The sequence below is a fragment of the Papio anubis genome, chromosome 7, assembly GCF_008728515.1.
Source record: "Papio anubis isolate 15944 chromosome 7, Panubis1.0, whole genome shotgun sequence".
Classification (NCBI taxonomy): Eukaryota; Metazoa; Chordata; class Mammalia; order Primates; family Cercopithecidae; genus Papio; species Papio anubis.
Genome location: NC_044982.1, coordinates 154,012,921 through 154,034,832, shown reverse-complemented (window position 1 = coordinate 154,034,832; position 21,912 = coordinate 154,012,921). Strand labels below are relative to the sequence as shown.

The following is a 21,912-nucleotide window of genomic DNA, read 5'->3' as shown; positions in this document are numbered from 1 at the left end:
CTGTGTGTTTCCCCTCCCTGCACCCCCGCCCCCCATGGGACGCCTAGATATGGGCTGGTTGTTTCTAAAGAGGTAGCTCCGCAGGGGTGTGGAGCCAAGGGATAGCCAGGCTCAGAGAGCTCGACAGTAGACCCCAGCCCAATTGTTGTGGCAAAAAATTGGTGATTCACCATGGCTCTGCCATTCAGGAATGAGTATACTACTAGTAGCCTAAACCCTAAACCCAAAGAGCCTCCAGCCTTTGCAGGATCCTGGTACTGTATACTATCTGTTTTGTTCTCTCACTGAGTAGCAGCTGAATACCTAGTTGTGTATGTCAGAGCACACGAAGATGGGAATTGGGTCACTGAAAATAAGGTCTAATGTGGAAAAAAAACCTCTTCATTCAAAAGTGAAAAGAAACAAAAAAAAACGCACGCTCTAATATAAATGATTGATGTTAAGGGGAGGAGAGAGATAAACGGAACAATCTGGAATACGTTTTTTAAAATTAAAGGTAAAGAAAGAAAATAATGGCAGATCATGGAAACTTATTACGAAAGATAGATACCCGACTTTTGACATCCTTGAGTTTGGGCAGAATTTCTAAGCTATATCCATCGGCTTGTCCCCGAGTCCTATTTCCTCCGTTCATATAATTTCCAAACGCCAGAATGAGAGCTAAAATATCCTTCACACTCTTCATGTGCAGCAAGCCCTGTGATGGCAAACACCAATTATTACGGAGCTGAATGCCAAAGGTACCCATGTTCATTCAGTAACAAATATTTACCGAGTGCTCAGTAGGCTGTTGGGAGGCTTGGTACCAACAGAATTAACAGTTGGTGAAATGAAAAACACACTTTACTAAGCCGTAAGTGTCTTTACAAACACATTAACAGCCATTTTTTCTACCCACTCAACAAATTAATTATAAACAGTGCACGTTTTAACACATGAGGATTAGCTATTGGTTTTATATTTTTCATTTCAGCCAGTTTAATTTTTAATACTTATTTTAAAATAGAAGTTGTAAAAAAGGAGTTGGTATATATAGTAAGGCTTAACCTTTGATGACTTCTATGTAGAAAGGGGTTTACCTTTTGAGGATGTATTTCAGACTATTTATCTATATAACCAATACAGTTAAATGCAGAGCAGATATAGAAGTATGTTCTTCTTTATCCCTGGATATAATTTTCAGAGGTAAACTGCAATAATGCATTTTAAGGCAGTAGGCCATCTTTAATAAATTTATTAAACTTACATTTATTAAGTGCTTGTTATATGTCTATTTAACTTTTACAATTTCAAGCTGCTTAGGATTTTCTTTGGCTCCCTGTCTCATTTGTTTGTCCTTTTATTTATTTTTTACTTCAATTACAATTTTCCAATTGAAACTTCTTTTCTTTATAGTCTTAATTCACATTTTATCCCCCTTTATTTCAGGGTAAAAAAAGTGATGGCTGGGCACAGTGGCTCACGCCTGTAATCCCAGCACTTTGGGAGGCTGAGGTGGGTAGATTGCCTGAGGTCTAGAGTTCAAGACCAGCCTGGCCAACATGGTAAAACCTCGTCTCTACTAAAAATACAAAAACTAGCTGGGCTTGATGGCAGGCACCTGTAATCCCAGCTACTTGGGAGGCTGAGGCAAGAGAATCGCTTGAGCCCCGGAGGCAGAGGTTGCAATGAGCCGAGATCACGTCACTGCACTCTAGCCTGGGCAAGAAGAGTGAGACTCTGTCTCAAAAAAAAAAAAAAAGAAAGAAAGAAAAATGCAGCTCCAGGCAGACTTCTTTTTCTGCTCCTGCCTGTCAGGTATTATTAGTGAGTGTATAATTATAGTTTGGTAATATTTATTCTCTACTGAAATATCTCATATCTTAGTGGAAAAAAAAATCATGCCTCCAAATAAGGAACAAAGTACTACAGTGTTTGTGGAGAGGAATAACGTGTCCTTAAGAGCATGGGTCAACTGTGAGAAAAAGCCAGGTGCTAGAAGTTAACCTTATAATGAACACCAATGTAGTAAAGCCAGCAAATACTTATTTGCCAATGACTCGTTGTCAGTCATTTATTTCACTTATCAAGTGTCTAGAATCCTCTTATTAGGTTGACACATTTCAGATAATCAAATGCATGGATCTAAAGTAAAATCTCTTCTGCAATTCAAATTGTAAAACAGGAAACAGACCATGCTATTTAGATTGTTTTTTAGTGGCCAGTATGTACTTTGGAAGATATTCAGAGTTTTTTAGAAGCAATCTGTAAAAGTGTCATTTTTTTCCCTCCTTCTCCCTCTTCATCCATCTGCATCTCCTTTTCTCTCCCTCTCTCTCATACACACACACGCGTGCGCGCACACACACACACACACTTGGGCAAGATAATCATCAAATTTACACTTAGAAAAACATTTAATATGAGTCCATAAAGGTTTCTATAATGGCACTAAAGTGGTCTCTCCCACTTTCTCCTTTGCTCTTCAGAACAAGGCTATCTTTTAAATTAGACAGTAAACATACCTTAGAAGCTCGTGTGATGATCTCTACCTTTCTGTGCAAGGAGGTGATACCCTCAGAAAAGACAGATCTGAAGATTATGCACTGGGCACGCTCAGCAAAATTAGGAATCTGGGCTAACTCATGTAAAAATCTGTAAAAAAGAAAATATGTCATCTACCTTCATATATAATCACAAAGAAAATAAAAAGACAGCTGAAAAAGATCCACTTTGGGAACATTCCTTATCTAACAATCTGAACTTAACAATTATAAAATGTGGCAGATAGGTAGACTCAAGGAATTCCAAGGGCATGGGTTCCATTGCTGACAACAGGGCTGCTTTTTAAAGGGGTTCTATCATGATGAATAAATGTATGGTACATAAATTTCTTCGGGAACAGAAAGTTAACACAAGTATACTAAACAAGTTATCTATCTCCTGCTGCCCAAACAAGAGACTAAAGCCAAATGGAAAGCCCTAGTCTTTAACATACGAGAAAAATTATACAATAAACTCCCTCATAATACAGCATTCTCTAAAGGTGTATTTATACAGGCTAAGCAAACTGAAAACTTGAGGCAAATGTCTACAGACAAGTGATTAAAAAAAAAATCTCTTACTGAAATGATATTGCTACTATTTTTGCTCAGTGAGTTACATAATGGTCTATAATGATCACATTCTCCAGATATTTGTTTACTTTTTCACATTAACTTACACATACAGACATAGTTTACAACTCAGTATTTAGAACAAAGCAGGCACTCATTAAGTAGACAACCTAAAGTTTCCTTAAAAATATGGCAAAACAGATCTTAAAAGCTAAAGGTGAGTACTGAGCTCCACACAGTAGCTCACTGTCTGAGCAGTTGGGCACTGGTTCCCTTCACAAAACCAAGTTGGAAGAGCTACATATTCTCCAGGCCAACCACTAGAGGAAGGGGTATAAACGAAAATGGGTGGAAACAGTTGGACATGAATTCAGAAAAGGAGAAAATCTACTAACAGCCATTTATTTCATTTTGGAGTTGAGATGACGATTAACTGATATTTCTGAAACTCTTGGTCAACTCATAATGTCATTACCAAGGAATTTTGCCATCTCTCACCAAAAATGGTTTTACATAGGAACAAAGCTGGAGCCCACTTCTTTTTATACCCAAAGATATTTTCTTCGCTTATATACCCTGTGCCACCTCTACCTTCAGGGAGATTTGAGTTGTAATAAATTTCTAACATCAATTGATTTCATATTTATTCCACAACTAGGTCATAATCCACAATCTTTTTTTTAAGATGACATTCAATGAAAGCAAGGAATACCCATAAGAGAAAACACAATCTTGTTTTAAAGTTCAATAACCCATTATCATGAAAATTATATGATGGAGTATAAACATGGAAACTCATAGGAATTCTGCATTAGGACAAGATGAAAAAGTTAAACTCTGTGTAAATTACTTCTTAATGATATAACATTAAACAATTTATTCATTTATCATTACTGAAATCAGGGGCATCATCAGTTTTCACAAATATCTAAAAGGCAAAAAGCTCATAGGACTGACAGCATTTGATCCTGTAGAGTCTGGGGAGGATGTATTTATTCAGATGCTGAGCTATTTTGAAAGAAGGGCCGTGCATTTCTCCCCTGCTAAATGTGACCATGAGACGTCATTCAGGACTCAAGTTCCCAGAGCATGTACACTTCCTATTACAGTGAGCGAAGCAGTTACAGACACCACCTGGGAAAATATACAGATCAATGCCTCAGCTCACCAAAAAGGACTTAGATGGAAACAGAAAATGCTGAATGAATAGTTACCTATAACTAATCTCAAAGGAGGAAGCACAGGACCAGTATGAGGACACAAGACCATAGTCTTATTAATGTATGTTGCACAAGAAAGGGTAAGATAGAACTGCAAGGCTCTCTAGGATTAAAGCCTTTCTGGGGTTAGGGCTTGCACTGGAAAAGCTCTTAAAGAATCTTAATGTTTCAATGTCCTCTTTATGCAGAAGGGTCTGCAACCCATACAAAGAGTTGGAGGGTGTAGAAAAGACCATAATTTTACATTACTTTTGGAAAGAACTGAAAATTAATACTAGCGATCAGTCACCAAGAATGTCAGTCTGTCCTTTAGGAATGTATGAGCATTTGCAGTGTGTCAGGGACCATGCTAAAATCTGAGAATAGAGCTTAATTTACAATCCCGTCTTGATAATCTGAGAAGTAAATCAGTGATTACTGTGGAGTGTGAATGAGTGCTCTCGGTGACAGATCCAGAAGAGGAGCTAGGAAAGCAAATGCAGGACACTCAAGTGTCATGGGGGGAACACTGTCAGCCAGGGTCCCTGGAGCCCCGTGATGCTCATGCACAACATGTGAGAAACTGCCGGGAGAGCCAAGACAGGCTGAATGGTATGGCTGGGGGAAGTGAGTAGAGGGCAGATGCTAAAATTGTGTTCTGTATTCTAAAATATGGGGTTTAAACTTCTGAACGAATGAAGGGTTTTAAACCGGAAGGTGACAGTTTCCGCTTTTTGTTGTAGAAAATCTCCATGGCAGCAGCTCAGCTGATTGGATGGCATAGGAAATTTGAGGCTGGGAGACCTCCTAGACCACAGCTGTAGTCTTCCAAGAGGAAAGGTAAGAGGGGCTTGCGGTGTGAATGGAGAGGGGCAAATGGATGAGGAAGCTACCAAGGTGGCAAGACCCAGAGTAATCTAATCCAAAGAGATGTTTTGAAGAGCCCAGGATGACTTTGCAGTTTTGGCTTGGATATTTGATATAGTGAAAACACAAAATAATAAAGAAGCAAATTTGAAGGAAAAAAACTGGGTTTTACGACCCTTGCCATCCAAAAACAGCCATGCAAGGAGCATCATAGCTCCTCTCTTATTTATCTGCTAAGGTACCAGAGGTATGGGTTACTTTGAAGGCTGTGAAGCAAGCATCTGGTAAATATCTTATCTTCCCCTGCCCTGCCCCACTACTGTTTTATCCTCTACCCACGAGAGCAAACACAGTAACTCTCTTAAATATTCCCAAGCACAGGATCTTGGACACTGAGCTTTGGTACTTAGGAATATTTATGGATCGAGTTCCTTTTGGGCTATCTAACATTACATTCTAGGTTCAGTAAGAAAGAAGAGTAAATATTCCCAAAAGAAGCCACGAATGAGGGATGCTTCCTTTCTTTCTCCAATGTAGGCTAATATTTCCAGGAGAGACTGCAACTTCAGATTCTAATACATGAAAGAAGTTCTGTGTCTCACATTATTTGGGTTACACATCTACAGCAGCAACTCAGCTGACAGGTGGAATGATGCAATGTGGCCCATTGTTTTTAAGGGACTAACATTTCATTTATTATCCCTAAGCTTCTGAATGGTACGACCTAAGGTGCATGTGCACAGAGGTGATACATACAGCATAACTGAATGTTGCAACCTGCATTCTTCGATGGAGGAGTACACTAACACAGTCTACTGTGTGGGGGTCCCAAGGCAGCTATGGACCTTCATGAAACATCACAATAGGCTGTGTATAATGTTCTTACCCTAGGCCATGAGGAGCGTGTACCAGACCTAATCAAACCCATAGAGCCTCACCTCACAACCATCACCAGGCAGCACAAGAGTCAAGGGCCATCCCTAGCGGGAGTGGTTCTCAGACAGCCTGGTCCCAAGCAGATGACACCTCTGTGGGGAATGGCTTTCTAAATGTGGCACTGGAGTGTAAGAGAGTTGATGAGGTGAGTGATGAGGCCAGCCTCTCCATGCTCTGATTTATAGGACTGGGCACCACAGGACTCTTAGGAAACTGGAACGTTAAAACTATAAATGATTCATATTTTCCAGTATGTAAAACATGCTTATAGTCGACTCACTTGGAGTTAATGGCAAATAAGTTGCCAGAGAATCAGAGTGGCATAAATCAAACAAATGCTGGTTTGTGCAGGAGGTCGGTAGCAAAGATGAAATGCACCCAGGTCTGAAGGCCCCCATCTATCTGTGCCTCACCCTCCTGCAACTGAGCCCAGGCATGTCACCTCACCAGCATAGCATGACAGTCCTTTTTGCCAGGGTTGCATGTTCATGAAGCCATTGCAATGACCATTTGTAAACATTAAAATGCTTTTCTATCTAGACCATCAGTAGAGAAAACAAGAGTAAGTTGTGTGTTAATTACCTGCTACCATTATCTAAGTCCCGGCAATGGCAACAATAATTAGGACAGTAGCAGAAACACATGATCCCTCCCTGCCTGTTCATTTCACCGGATAAGCCATTCCCACGGCTTAGAGCAAGGGCTACTCCGGGGTTAAGGGGCTGGCAAATTGCAGCCCATGAGCCAAAACCAGGCCACCACTTGTTTCTGTATAGCCCGTGAATTAAGAACAATGTTTACGTTTTTAAATTGTTGAAAAAAGAATCAATAGAAGGACGACATTTTACGACATGTAAAAATAATATGAAATTCAAATGTCAGTGTTCATAAGTAAAATTTCATTGGGGCACAGCAATACCCATTTGTTTATATATTGCCTGTGGTTGCTTTGGTACTGCAATGGCTGACTTGAGTATTTGTAACATCCCGTAAGTCACAGAGCCTAAAATACTTACTATCTAGTCCTTTACAGGAAAGGTTTGCCAACTCCAGGCTTAGAGGAGAATATGACTGTGTAACTTGGTATAACCAGCACGACCCAAGTGCCTGAGATGCCGACTGTGCCCCAATACATCCCCATGGCCTTTTCAGTGTTGAAATATCCCAGTATTAGTCACTTTACTTTCAGTCATTAGCACCGTAAGAGGGATTCATTTGTTATATTAGGAATATGATTCGAAATAGACCATAGGAACAGTTGAGGGTAGGGATTGGTAAGGAAGGTGTCTCAAGTCAGTGGACCAAGACAGCACTTGACTTGATTCACAGCATTCCTAGGCTTTAGAAACCTACTTTGAGGGGGGGTCTTGGACCATTCTCCATGTGAGAGCAAGTCATCCAAGGTTCCCAGAACCATCATGTGGGTTTGTCATTAACTGGGTAAACCCAGAATTCTCTTCCCGATTCCCATCCCCAGTCATTCAGAGATGTTTTCCTGAGTCTAAGTACCCAGGCATCCACGGGGACTGAGGTATTCTAGAGCAGCTGTGCCCAGCCCTTTTAGCACAGGGGCCAGTTTCGAGGAAGACAATTTTTCCACAGGCCAGGGGTTGGGGCTGGAGGGTGGGATGGTTTCGAGATGATTCAAGCACATTACATTTATTGTGCACTTTATTTCCATTATTATTACATTGTAATATATAATGAAATAATTATACAACTGAGCATAATCTAGAATGAGTGGGAACCCTGAGCGTGTCTTCCTGCAACTAGATGGTCCCATCTGGGGGTGATGGAAGTCAGTGACAGATCATCATTGGATTCTCATAAGGAGCTTGTGTGCAACTGCATGCGCAGTTCACAATAGGGTCTGTGCTCCTATGAGAATCTGATGCTGCTGCTGATCTGACAGGAGGCGAGGCTCAGGCCGTAATGCCAGCTTGTCTATCACTCACCTCCTGCCGTGTGGCCTGGTTCCTAACAGGCCACGGGCCGGTACCAGTCTGTGGCCCAGGGGTTCGGGACCCCTGTTTCTAGAGGACCCAGGGGATAAGGCATGGAACTCCAGTGCAAGCCAGAGAACCTTGGAAGCTTCTAGGGCTGACCTGTAACCCTGATCTGATCACTCCATTTCTGCTTCTTTTTCTACACGTGCCTCAACTCTAGGTTGAGAGGGTTGGCCTGAATTGGACAAAAAAATTCAAGGTAGCAACAGGCAAAAGAGGCCCCTGTGTCCTCTGAACCCATTTTACAGTCTCACAGAGTCCCAGGCCGTGGAAAGCTGGGCAGTGGCGTGGGGTTGCAGAGCCCCAGGAGCTTATCTGTGGCTTTGAGACCCTAAGAGTCACCCAGTTACACCCCAGAGTTCTGGGTCTTCAAAGCCTATGGAACGGCATCGCAAACGACAGAGCACGCAGCTATAGACAGTGACTGGAGAGAAGAGTACAGAGTGAGGGTGAGAAAAAGCCACATTTGGGCAGAGCAGGTGAAGAAGTTTGGGGAAAAGCTGGCACATTCAGGCTGCATTTACTGGATATGACCTTTAGGAAAATAAATTTGAATTCTGTGACTCTGAGATCATCTTCATAGCTACATCAGCAGAACCTTAAACAGAACAATGCCTTCTTCCTTCCTCAGTTACCCTTTTGGTCAAAATGTTTAGTCTAGGAGGAATTAACAAGTTGTTAGAACAAGAAAGGGGAGTCTCGTGGGGTGGGGGAGGGGGTGAGACACACTGTCCAACAGCACAAATCTCAGCGCTGCTTTTCCCGGCGGCAGGGTCATCCTGCTGCACGCAATAGGTCACAGCAATGACGGTGTTGTGATTTAGCTGGCTGCACAGTTGAGATTTGCTTATTCTGAGCTGGGAGACAAGAAGACAGAAATTACAGTTCTCCTTTTGGCCTAACAGAAAAGTGTTAAGTATCCTTACTGCTCAGGTTTATCCAGCAGCTTCAGTTCTTCTTCTTTGGATGTCTCATAATACTTTCTTATTTTAACCAGCTCATCCTCTTGGGCTCTCTGTAGCAAAACAGAAAACAAAACCAAAAAAATGGGCAGTGAGACTCTGGCTATGGCAGTGGGTCTCAACGTGTGTTTCCTAGACCAGCAGCATCAACAACATCACCTGTCACTTGTTAGAAATGCAAATTATTGGCCCATCCTAGACACAAGAACTGGGGGTGTGGGTGGGGGCAGGGGGGGTGCAAACCCACTGGGTGATTCTGATGCACGCTCAAGTTTCAGATTCAATGCAAATAGTCCTAACAAGTGCATGCAGCTGGACACAGAAGTACGGCTACTTGAGTTCTACTTTTGAATCCCCTGTCTCTTCCCCTGTAAGGAAGCTGGAGGAAAATCGTTCTTAGACTTTGCTTCCTTACCCTTAGAACAGCCCCCAATTACATGAACTCGCGGCTCTTTCATTTCTAGTCACCATCGTCCCTTTTTCCAAATTTCGTGAGCACTCATCGTCTGTACCACTTATTCTGGCATTTAGTCACCTACTTTCTCCATTTATCCAACTATGTCAGCCGTATGCAGCTTATCTCTGCTGAGAGCTAACAAGTGGCAACCACGTGTACAGTCCTGAGCTCATGGTAACAACACGAAGCATCTGGAAGGTACTGCCTTTGACAAATTCCTCTAACTTGAACCACTACATCCTCAATTTACAGATTATTCCACTGAGGCTTGCACTAAGTAACCGTCAAAGAGCCTCGGATGTGGAAATCCCTCTTTCTGCCACTATACCTTGCTGACCTCTAAGTATTCAAGTGCATAATTAGCTCCCAATGGCCTGGTGTTTGTGTACTTTCTGGTTTATTAACGAAAGCTTTACTAATGGAAACGTGAGAAGTTCCCACCCACTTGTAGAGTAAGTAGCTCCAGATACATATAAAAGATGTGAAAATGAGCAAGGAATTGGTGATGCCACCAGGCCTAGACTATTAGACTATGGAAATCTTCCGTAAGAAACTTAAGGTCCCAGGGGACATAAATATGAAACGAATCATCTTTTGAACTGAGTGACCACAGCATACTACAGAGCCCTAGACAGCTTCCTGGGAAATACCATTACTTAAGAGAATGTGGTTCAATCTATGTTTTTGTAGCCTAACAGTCAGTGAACCAAAACAATGAACAGCCATGGGAACTCTGACTCTCCTGTGTTGTCTTCTCAAGTGAACCTGACAATTCTGCTGGTTATGTCCACTTAAAACCCAAATCAAAAGACCTTATATGTGTACAGTCCTGTTGACTTTCAAAACACATTGCTACTGCTATATATATTAAATCCTCATTTGATTTAAAAAAAAAAAATTGAGAGCCTACTATAATCCCTGCTGTACTGAAGATCACAACGGGACTAAGGAGTTTAAGTAACTAGCCCAAGGTCACTTGGCAGGCGATGGTAGACACAGCCGGACTTCACACCTAAGACTGTCTCGCTCTAAATCCAAAACACATACCCACCATTCTACACACCTTCCCACATTCAGTATCATCAGCTCATCTGGACTAACAGCAATCCATCAGGCTGGTGTTAGCAGTCCCCATTCCTCAGAAGTAGACACCGGTGCACACTATCATTTCAGTAGGCAGCTTACCTTCATTCACTTGGCCGGCAAGTGACAGGACTGGGTTCCAGGGCACATAAGTGGTGTCCACCTTAGATGCCCTGCCTTGCGAGTGTGCAATGAGATCTGCTAGTCCAGATACCACAGTGGGAGTTAGGAATCCAGTGCTCCTCACATCCACTCCCATTCAAGCCTGTGTTTCTATGCCTTAATCTCTTCCAGGCTATGTCAAAACCCTTATTACCAAAGAACGCGAACGGCGCAGTCATTTCTCGGGTGGAAGATAAATATGGAAACGCTAGCTCTGTAAGTCTTTGACACTCACGTTTTCATATAAGGCTGCCAGGGTCTCCAGATCAACCACGGAGTCATCCACATTGAAAATGGCTGCCGAGCACCCAAAAAGAAAAGAGGATAAGGGATTTGATTAGGTCCCCTGCACCAACGTTTACTCCACATCCAGCTTCCAAGCAATTAATAGGGTATTGCACTTTCTTACACAAGCTGTGCCTCTCAGCTTGTTTCTGCTCCCCTTCCTCTCGCACCAGGGGTCTCAAATGAAAGAAACCAAAATGGTTCCTATCATTGGCCTGAGTCTTGGCTCTGCCTTGTTTAATTCCTCAGGCTCTGAGTCCTTTCTGCAGTTTAATTTAGGCTCCACAGGAGAAGTGTTTGTGCTTTAAAACTAAATCAGTTTGTAGGTTTCAAGCACAATTTTAAATCTTTCTTCCCGATGGTAATTGAAGAGATTTAGTACCTAATGCACCAGAACTGACTCCTGCCCATTACCAGAAAGAAAGAAAGAGAAAAAAGACAATGTTGGCAAATTAAATGAATTCAGGCATGTGATTTCAGGCACTTTTCCGTGGCCACTGCCAACATCTTGTTTGGATTAAAAAGACAAGAAAAAGCAATAATTGCATCAATAGCAAATTAAGATTATGGAAACCTCCCATGAGCCAGTCTTCAGGCAGGCTCTCATTCCCATGGTTTTATTAGGATTCTACTTGTTCTGTATTATTTAAGATTAATTTAGTCGTTAACTAATATGCTTATGATTTCATCTAGAGAGGTACCTCCCATAGATACTGCGATGCAAAAATTGAGACTTAAAATCCCTAATGGATTTGGCTACCAAAGTGTTTGAAATAAGCAGGTCCACATCTTTAAATAATTATTCAAAACTAATAGGGTTTGTTCCCTCAACCCTACCTCCCTTCCCTCACTTTACATTGTGAAATTAACCAGCAGGCTAATAAATTTTCTCCGTGGCAGGCTAATTAATTTTATTAAACCAACCAGTGATACTTAGAATGCCTTAAAATTTTGCTTGTCAACTATTATTCTGTTCATTTGCATTACACCGTGGTTTCTGGAAAGGTGGGAATCAAGGTAAGGGGCAGGTTGTTTCTGAGGTATTTTGCTTCTTCTGTGGTTTAGAATCACATGAACCCTTTCATACAATTTTAACGAAGCTAATTAAGTGAGCTAAGATCATGGAACCTCACAGAACACCAAGAAATGTACTTAAAATTCCTTTGCAGGCCACCTTCTCAAACTTAGGGGTTAATCAGCAAGCTATTCCTAAGGGTTAATCAGCAAGCTATTCCTAAGTACGTGGAACAGAGAGAAAAGAGGAGGTTAACATGCTAGAGACAAACTAAGCCACCTCAGATTCCACCAAGACAAAGGAATGTCACTTATCCACCAACGCCAATCTGAAACCACCAAAGAAAAATGCAGTTTAAGGTCAGAAAGAAAGGATTTGCCCTCTCAAGACTGTTATTTTGTGTGTGGAGATAATATAAATCCACTAATTTGTCAGACAGAACATGCATTTTTAAATGAATAATGCTTTGAAGATCAAAACAGACAGAAACAATGTCTACTTTATGTAAATCTCAGTATTCTCTTACAAAAATCAACCAACATGAGTGTATAAGAAAAGGTCAAATTCTAAACAATAATCTATCAAAAATGTTTACATGTTAACTAATCACGCATCCGGGGTAACTATATATTACAAGCTTAGATATAATCAAATAATCAACTAATGAGAAAGAGAATGACCTGTGAGTTTCTTTTCCTAGTAAGTAAATATCCAGTTTTTAAAAGTTAATCAGTCTGGGGCCCAGGTACACAGTTCCTCAGATTATATCGTCAGCTGTGCCCCTTCCAGTGTGTTCACAACAGAAAAATAACAGCCAGAGAGGCTGGGACTGAGAACCACCACGGGCTCTGAAGACATGGATTCATTCATTCCCCCATCCAGTCCTTGAATAAATATTTGTTGAATATGTACAGGATGCTCCAGAAACTGTTCTAAAATACTGTGGATTTTTAAGTTAGAAGTGCAAAATACTTCATCTCATGAAATTTATATCCTAGACTGGGGACAGAAAATAAACAAGTAAATACATAATTTCAGATAACAATTTACTATGAAGAAAGTAAAACAGAGAAATGTACAACATTAGACAGGAGGATCAACAAAGGCTTCTTTGGGAGGTGACATTTAAGAGAAGACCTGCAGAGGTCAGTTTTGGGGCTATCTTGGAGAATAACGTCCCAGGGAGAGGTAACTGCAAAGACAAGTTTCTTTTTCTAAAGGAGCACATTCAAGGTACAGAAAAAAAAAAATCAAGGTGACTATCATGGATAGAGCAAAATTTACTCATTGTGTGATCCTGATGTGTTCAATTTTCTGAGCTTCATTGTATCTACAAAACAGCTCTAATACCACTTACTGAAAATATTAAGTGAGGTAAGACGTATGCTTAGCATAGCATGTAGAACATGGTATATGCCCAAAATGGTATGTATGAGCTATTACTATCATGATTTCAAATATATACATTGTAAATGTGTTTTAATGCTTGTTAATGCCTCATCCCCTTTAACATCTGGAAAGAGTTAGAGAAAGAAAACTACAACTACTGAGTGATTTGTGCTGTAAATGCAACTTTCCAGAATTCTTAGGTGTTTCTGATCGCAGTTACTGTGAAACCCTTGCAGTCCTTTAAAACCCCACTCAAGACCCAACTTCAGAAAGCATTATTAACAGGAAAGGTCTATGACACAGAACTCTAATTACAAAAATAACAGATCAAGTGTCTTAAGGGAAATGCCAGGTACCTCCGAGTCTGTATTATCATATTTTTATCTCTAATTTCAATCTTTCTCAGCAATCTATCCTTCACTGTACCAAGGTTATTTTTTAAAAACATGGATTTCAAAATTTTACTGTGATGCTTAAAATACCTCCAATATCTTCCTTTAAACACTCAGCGAAGTCCAAACTCCTTGGTCTGGCTGTTAAGCTCATTCCCTGCCTGGCCTCAATTACACTTTCAGTGTCATCTCCTACCATGTTCTCCACGCACCTTGGGTTCCAGTCACACTGTGTCATTCCCCATTCCTGAATATGCCATGGCTTCCTCCCTTTCTTCATCTCTCCAAGGCACAGAGGTCAAAGCCCCGGAAGGACATCCCTTGACCCTCAGATCATTAGGTCCTCAGTCTTTTCCTCTGCCATGGCACCTCTGTCATATTTTACATAAGGTGAAGATGGTATACTTTAAGAATCTGTATGATGGTATGTTGCATAACAGTTTCTTTCCCCCACAAGACTGTGAAAGCCTTGCAGTCAGCAGTTGATTTCTTATGCATCTTGATAACTGTCTCCCAGCGTGGTACCAGGGGTGCAGCAGGTAGAACGTAAATGTTTGTGGGTATGATTATACCACAGGACTCCTGAAGAGTGAGTCCTTCTGCTGGTGGGAGGAAAAGCTTCTTGACAAAGAGAACATGTGGTCTTAAAAAGAAACCAGAGAGCCTCTAAAGGCACACAGCCTTATAAGGCACGTATCTGGATTATGGTTGGTTGCTTCTTCGCAATTTGACCCTGTCCAAAAATCAAGGTTTGTCCAGCAGTTACGTAATTGTGCCCCCAACTCATACACTCGGTGTAGATTACACGGCTTGCCTGAATATTCCCTAATAAAAATAATTAACTTCAAAAATGAGTGTTCTCTTTATTAGGGAATGAATAAGGAAAATACCTTTCCTTATTCAAGAAAGTTTGAAATAGCTGTATCCCCTTAGGAAGAAAGGTTATGAGTAAAAGTTCAACTGTTATATTGCTTTAGGTAGACACTTAAAACACTCATCTATTAATCACCAACAATTAAGCTAAATTCATCCATGCAATGACAATCTGTAAATATGCAATAAGTGCCAGTGAACGTAAACTGGAAGGATATAAGACATTCCAGCTAGAAGAAGCAGATAATAGACCGGCTCACAAAATGTTTAGGCAATGGCAGGTAGTTCAATTTTGGTTTGAAGAATTAATTAAAGTGACTGGAAAGACATACTCCAAACATTGTTTGGGGTAAAACCTTGTAGAATTTTGAACGCCATGATGAACCTGTAAAACACTTGTTATACAGGAGCGAGCTGTTGAGCAGTTATGAATAGAGGAGTAAATTGGACAAAATTACATTACACACACAAAAAGTCAAAATTTGAAAAGACTAGTTTAGAATCTATTGTAGTGGGCAAGAGGTAGCAAAACCCTGAACAGTGTGGACAGAAAGGACAGGGCAAAAAAGAAACACACTACAGAACACTGTTAGAGTGACATTGCTAAATACAACTAATGTAATCTCCCTAAGTTCTAGGCTCAGTATCAAGCTCTTGATATTGCTAATTCTACCTCTGAATTTTAGCTCTGGGGACTGAGGAAAGTAGAGTCTCAAACCACTCTGAGGCTTTGAGCCTAGGTTTAGGGGAAGAGCTTTGTACCATCCCCCCGGAAATAGGCAGGGGAGTCTTAAGAGATGAGCGTGACCACTGATCTGCCCCCGCGGGCAACTGGGAAAGGAATGCAGTAGACAGAAAAGGACAGGTAAAAGAAGAAGTAGATAAAGAGAGGAACTTAGGGCCAATGCCAAGTATTCCACTGAATTTTCTCCTCTTCCAAGGAAGGATCTTAAAAATACAATTTAAAAAGTAAAAGAAAATTCAGAGGTAGAATTAGCAATGTCAAGAGATTGATACTGAGCCTAGAACTTAGGGAGATTAAATTAGTTGTATTATTTCTAGTAAGAATAATATTGGCCTGGGAAGGTTGGGGTATTAGCCAGAAGTCTAAAAATTAAAAAGGCCTACCAAGTCCTAGGATGTCTAAGAGAACTGCCTTACATGTACATAATCCCATGTCTTAGTCACCAAATAAATACAGTTTAGCTTCCTAGAGAACCAGAATCCACACCTGATAATTCTATTCTCAAAATACTGGAACGATGCATTAGAGAATCAATGAATGCCCTCTGATTGAGTCATTCTTGCAAGCACTTACCATTAAACTGATTAGCCATTACATAAGCCCAATTAATTAGTTAACTAATTAATTAGTAATCATAATGATCACAGTGTGGAAAGAAGTCAGTATTCAACTAAACTATTTCTGGCGTCACCTAGGATCAGATCGCTCCCTCCATTTTATACTTTAAAAACACTTTCTGTCGGCCGGGCGCGGTGGCTCAAGCCTGTAATCCCAGCACTTTGGGAGGCCGAGACGGGCGGATCACGAGGTCAGGAGATCGAGACCATCCTGGCGAACACGGTGAAACCCCGTCTCTACTAAAAAATACAAAAAAACTAGCCGGGCGAGGTGGCGGGCGCCTGTAGTCCCAGCTACACGGGAGGCCGAGGCAGGAGAATGGCGTAAACCCGGGAGGCAGAGCTTGCAGTGAGCTGAGATCCGGCCACTGCACTCCAGCCTGGGCGACAGAGCAAGACTCCGTCTCAAAAAAAAAAACAAAAAACAAAAAAAACACTTTCTGTCTCTGTCTCTTCCACGCATGTGTGTGCACACAGGCACACCTCTCATAAATTGAATAAACAAATACAAGCCTATGTAATTTTACAGCAAGCCTCAAAGCTTGGATACAGTAATTCCAAGTAATCCCAGCTTTTGTTCCCATCTGTATAGGTCTCATTATACCAACACTCCTGCAGATGGTGTCAGAAAGGTGAAGTGTCAAGTCCACAAAGGGGAGACCCCAACAGCTCATTGCTACTGCAATATCAATCATTGCTGGTGGTTTTTACTTTTATCTCCTTCCCTCCTTAGTTGTCCCACTCACACTGTCAGTTCAGTTAGAATATTTCACCTACACCTCACAATATGTCAAAAGGAAGTAGGCACACGCTGTGAAAAGCTGGTAATTTTATTGGGTTCCTTTACCTTTAAAAATCTGTTACTTGGTCAAGTCTGGTTCCTGGGCTTCTTTTTTGCAGGGAAATTGAGGCAAACACTTTTATGTGGTCCTCTGGTGCCTGCTCTGTACCACAAGAATTATATACACAAGGATCATTAGAGTAGTGTTTCGCCCATTAAGATATAATAACCGTCAGCAGGGACAAAAAGCAGATCCGTATCACAAATTCAAACTAACGGGCACACATAAAAACTACGTGCCTGCTTTGTAGGCACATGCACAGGGTCAGGGTCTTATACAAGAGGAAAATTCCCTCTCCGGGTAAGAGATGGCTTTTCACGAGACCAGGGTTATGCAGAAAGAACATGCAGGATTCTCTCAGCTCTCCGGCCATTTCTCAGCCCTGAACACTTCTATCTCCAAGTGTACCATGTCCAAATAAACAGAACGTGCTTGCTATTCGAAGGGCTTCTAATTAGTAAAAAGATGGGCAGTTATTTAAGGGAGCTGTTCTTTTTGACTGAAGGAGCACCTTTGAGCAAGAAGCATGGGACATGGTGGTGAGAAAGGGATACCTTATGTAGTCTGTTGAGATGAGCCAAAGTGAATCTGGTCATCTGAAGTGTGGGAGATGCCACAGGCAGGTATGGTTGGATTAGCTCACCAGGTTTTGGCTGATGGTGGTTTTGAGAATGATTTGTACGTAGCCCATTTTATTCCTCTTTTTATTTCCTTAAGTGACTGACTTAAGCCTCTTGCACAAAGTGGGTATGTAATAATGTTTTGCAAACGGACTAGTCCAGGCCAGGAAAGCAAAGCCTGATAGGATTATTTGACTCTATTAGTAGAAATAATTTTGTTTACAATGTTAACTCTCGAACAGCCACCATAAAACTTAGCTGCTTTGCCCAAAATACTGATATTTTTCAGAACTCGATAAAAATTCCATCAGTAAGAGAAAGAGAACAGAGCAGGGAAAGACATATAAAAGGACTTGGTTTTTTGAAACTCTCATGTCACCTATATCCCACAAAACTCTGACAAACCTACTGCCTGACCTCTACAAAGGAAACGAGAACATGGGGTTCACGGGAAGAGGCAGTAGTAGAATGTGAGAGTTGAGGAAAGGGAAGGCAGAAACATCTTCCCACAGTTTTCCCTCCCAACAATGAGGTCATTCCTGAGAGCAAAGACTAAGTCTATGAAAAAAACTTCAAGAAGTGGGAAGAAGGGGAGCCCGCAGAGAGGGGTGTGGAGCGTGGAAGGACCACTCAGAGGCTACACCAGGGGACTGGACGCGTCTGCTCCTGCTGAAGAGCTCTGTAACAAGCCTCTTCGAAACGGTCAGTTCTCCTATAACCTAGACCTTGCGCTTCTCCTACTGGACACTAGGTTCCATCCCCAATAAGCACCAGGCACACCTGTGCAAACCCAGTTATGCACAAATCCTCACTCTATGCAAGTATCCAAATGAGATGCTTACGGGCACCAATTAAGTAGCAGCTTAAAAGAATCTCTGTCCACTCCATCAGAGGGTGAGGACAGCAGGCAGACTTTACTGGGGATTAATACTTAATAATTGATAGGATTTATTGGCAGCTTCCTCTGTACCAGGCATTGTTTTAAGTGTTTTGTATTTAATCCTATGAGGTGGGTGCGTTTGTTGTTTCTAGTTTTACAGATGATGAAACTAAGGCACAAAGTCACACTGCTTGGTTTCCCAAGCTCAATTCTACAATCACCCCAACTATCCTCCAAGGCAGTGGTAATTTACTGGACCAAGACTGTACTTCCTTCATCTTTCATAGATGTCAAGCTACAAATAATCATTCCACCTAAAATCCTTACCACTTAAAAAAAATTTCAATGAATTAACCAATGAAGAACAAACTACCCAAAGAAGACCACAAAGAAATCCTGGTCTCTAAATGGCATCACATGCTTTTTACGTTAATCAGCAATCCCAGAGTGGGAACCACATACAGCCCACGTTATGAAAATTTCAAGGGCCGGGCGCGGTGGCTCACGCCTGTAATCCCAGCACTTTGGGAGGCCGAGGTGGGCGGATCACAAGATCAGGAGATTGAGACCGTCCTGGCTAACACGGTGAGACCCTGTCTCTACTAAAAATACAAAAAATTAGCCGGGCGTAGTGGCGGGCGCCTGTAGTTCCAGCTACTAGGGAGGCTGAGGCAGGAGAATGGCGTGAACCCAGGAGGCGGAGCCTGTATTGAGCCAAGATCGCGCCACTGCACTCCAGCTTGGGCGATACAGCGAGACTCTGTCTTAAAAAAATAAAATAAAATAAAATAAAATAAAATAAAATAAAATAAAATTTCATTTACTTAGTATATACATTCATAGTTCCACCATTATTTAATTCATGCTAATACGTAGTTCACTTCTAAATGCTATTTTGACATATGCAATAAAATGATTAAGCTTTAATCTTTGTTACAAACTATTTGCAGTTCTTCAAAAATAATATTGCAGCTAAGTCACAGCGGACAGAATTTCTTAAAAAAAAAAAAAAAAGAAGCCTGGAACTTGAAAATACCTTATCTTAAATAAAAAGAAAATAAAATCTCTAGTAACATAAAGTCTAATTTTCTTGAATATATAGCAATAATTGTAATTTTACACTGCATGCCAAAATTGACTAAAAAGGAAAACTAAGGCACACAGCACATGAAGAAACACAAACAAAAGTTGCATCCAAACAGATAAAAAAAAAGAGAGAGAATATAGTATAGTTTATAATCTTATCTAAATTGCTAAATGCCTGTTACTGTGTCATGTTAACCTGGGCTCTGATGGAGTAAGAGACAAGTATAAAACACACCGTGAACAGGAGCTGCCTGGGAGGTGGAAGAAATGGACAATCGCAAAAGGGATACTTATCTAATCTATTACAAAACTTCAAAATCACTCAATCTCGTAAAGCAAAAATCCCACTTCTCGCCTAAGTCCAGGCATGTACTATGCCTGAAGTTGCCCAAGGTCTCCTTTTATAGGTACAATTAAAATTGTCCATGGTTCAAACCTCAAAGAAGAGCATAGAGCATACAATTCACAAAACTTCCCCTTCTATATCCCCTCTGTTCTCCAGAGGGCAGTGGAATGAGAAACAGTTTGGGCTAAGCTGCTTCTGTTTGTCCATTAGTTCTGGTTCTTTTAAGCCAAAATTACATTCCAGGCAGATTGGATGGTCTCAGCCAGTTGCCTGAAGGTAAAGTACAAAGAAATGCCACGCTCTGCTTTCTGGACTCAGCTCTGCGAGTGAAGGAATGCAGAATGGTTTAGAAAGGGTAGGTGGGAGCCCCACTGCTTAGGTGTTTTAGACGCAGCGGGAGTGAGGAAAAGGTGAAAAATGAAAGGAAAATATTAGAGTGACTACTTATATTTACCTAACATTTAAAAAAATTTAGCTCTACCTATAGTTAATAAGTTAATTGAAACTGCCCATTTATTTAGTCTGTATGTCAGCAGGTCAGAATCACATGGCACTTTTGGTGGATAAACTCTTTCAGACATGGCATCCTCACTTGTTCCTTTGCTTTCAACATATTGTGATGGGGGGGGTATTAAATGAAGTTTTCTTATTCTAAAATCTGGTTTTAACTACACTTCACAAAATAAACAAGTTGGCTTCAAAAGCCTCCTGTGGTGAAACCCCAGATTTAAGATAATCCATCAACAATAGGAAAAAGGCAGAGCAGACACTTTGGTTGCTAGTACAAACTCTTCATCAGTTATGGAAGCAGGTAAAAACGAGGATAGCCAAATGACATCTGCCAAGAAATTGATCCCCATAAATAGAATTTATCACTAAGGCTATTGAAAATGTGGGTTTAACTTCACTATTGTTAATAATGAGACTCACTGTAATTGCATATTGAGCCTTGAGATATCAGGCTCATGAGAACCCAAAGCCATCAAAATTAGCAAGACATTTAAAAATATTACTAATCTTATTTTAATTCATATTTTTGCGTATACTTTATAACACACCTATTAGTTCTGTCATACACTTATATATTTTAGAAAATAGACCTTGAGAAGCATGCACTAAAACTTTTTACTGTTAGAGGTGCATGATAAAAAAAATTCTGAAGACCAAAAGCCTTTTGAGCAGATGCTCTTCTAGGCTAGACTGAGACTGTTCCTCAGGAAAGTCCTAGATAAGCTATGTTGGATCTCAGATGCCTTGTCAAATTCATTATGTTTTAGACAACTTGCATAAACTCTGACAAAGATTTCTGGCAATTATTAAGGCAAAAGGGAACAAGGTCCAGCGGGCATTCTCAGACCTGGGTTTTAGCCTGAGCACATAACTGACATCCCTTTTGTACATTTTGAACTGAGATTCCCAAACAGAAAGAAAGCCAGTTTTGCAGCTGATCTCTCAAACTGACGTTCTGAACTAGTAAGAACTAAATAAAGGATGTTTTATCTTGACGTTATTTAAATATTATAAATATGAATTCTGAGTGTATGGGAAATTCCAAATGAATGCCAGAGGTTTCTGGCATCTAGTCTGTTGCAATGCGTATAAACGTTTATATCAAGAATAGTCAACAGCAATTTTCTATCTCCCCTGGGATAAGAATAAGAGGAACTCACTAACGTGGAATGAAAACACTAATTTGCAATCATGCAGGCAGTCACTGTGACCAAGGATGCCAAATGCTTTTAAATATAAGTCATCCTATCTAGCAGATGGAAAAGCAGCAGGAAGTAAGTAAATCACTTATTGAGAGTCTCTCCTGGACCAAATGCAAGTGCTTTTGGTATTATGGTGACCCTCCTGAAACCTTCTTCCTCTGCAACCAAGGCTTTTCCTTTAGTGATTCACTGTTTTCAAGTTCAGCCGGCATATGGATTTGGCTTTCTTCTACAAGATAGCAAACACTATCTTGGGTAGAAACAAATGGATAAAGGTTACTTTTGGGAGTATGTTATGTCTAACCTAGCCCTATCCACTTACCACTAGCACAAAGGTAGATTT

The 21,912-nt window shown here is 40.8% G+C and overlaps 1 protein-coding gene across 8 annotated transcripts in view; it reads right to left on the bottom strand.

Moving 5' to 3' along the window:
* FMN1 (formin 1) overlaps positions 1-21,912 on the bottom strand; it is a 419,748-nt gene that overhangs the window by 132,455 nt on the left and 265,381 nt on the right. For all 8 annotated transcript variants that reach the window (XR_004185219.1, XM_031668862.1, XM_009209842.4 and 5 more), the window contains 4 exons: positions 11,003-11,064; positions 9,030-9,118; positions 2,505-2,634; positions 551-697 (listed from right to left, as the gene is read on the bottom strand). Coding sequence is in view for 7 of the 8 variants with exons in the window: in XM_031668862.1 (XP_031524722.1) it covers positions 551-697; positions 2,505-2,634; positions 9,030-9,118; positions 11,003-11,064 (428 nt within the window). In the remaining variant the exon portion in view is untranslated. The remainder of the gene's footprint in view (positions 1-550; positions 698-2,504; positions 2,635-9,029; positions 9,119-11,002; positions 11,065-21,912) is intronic.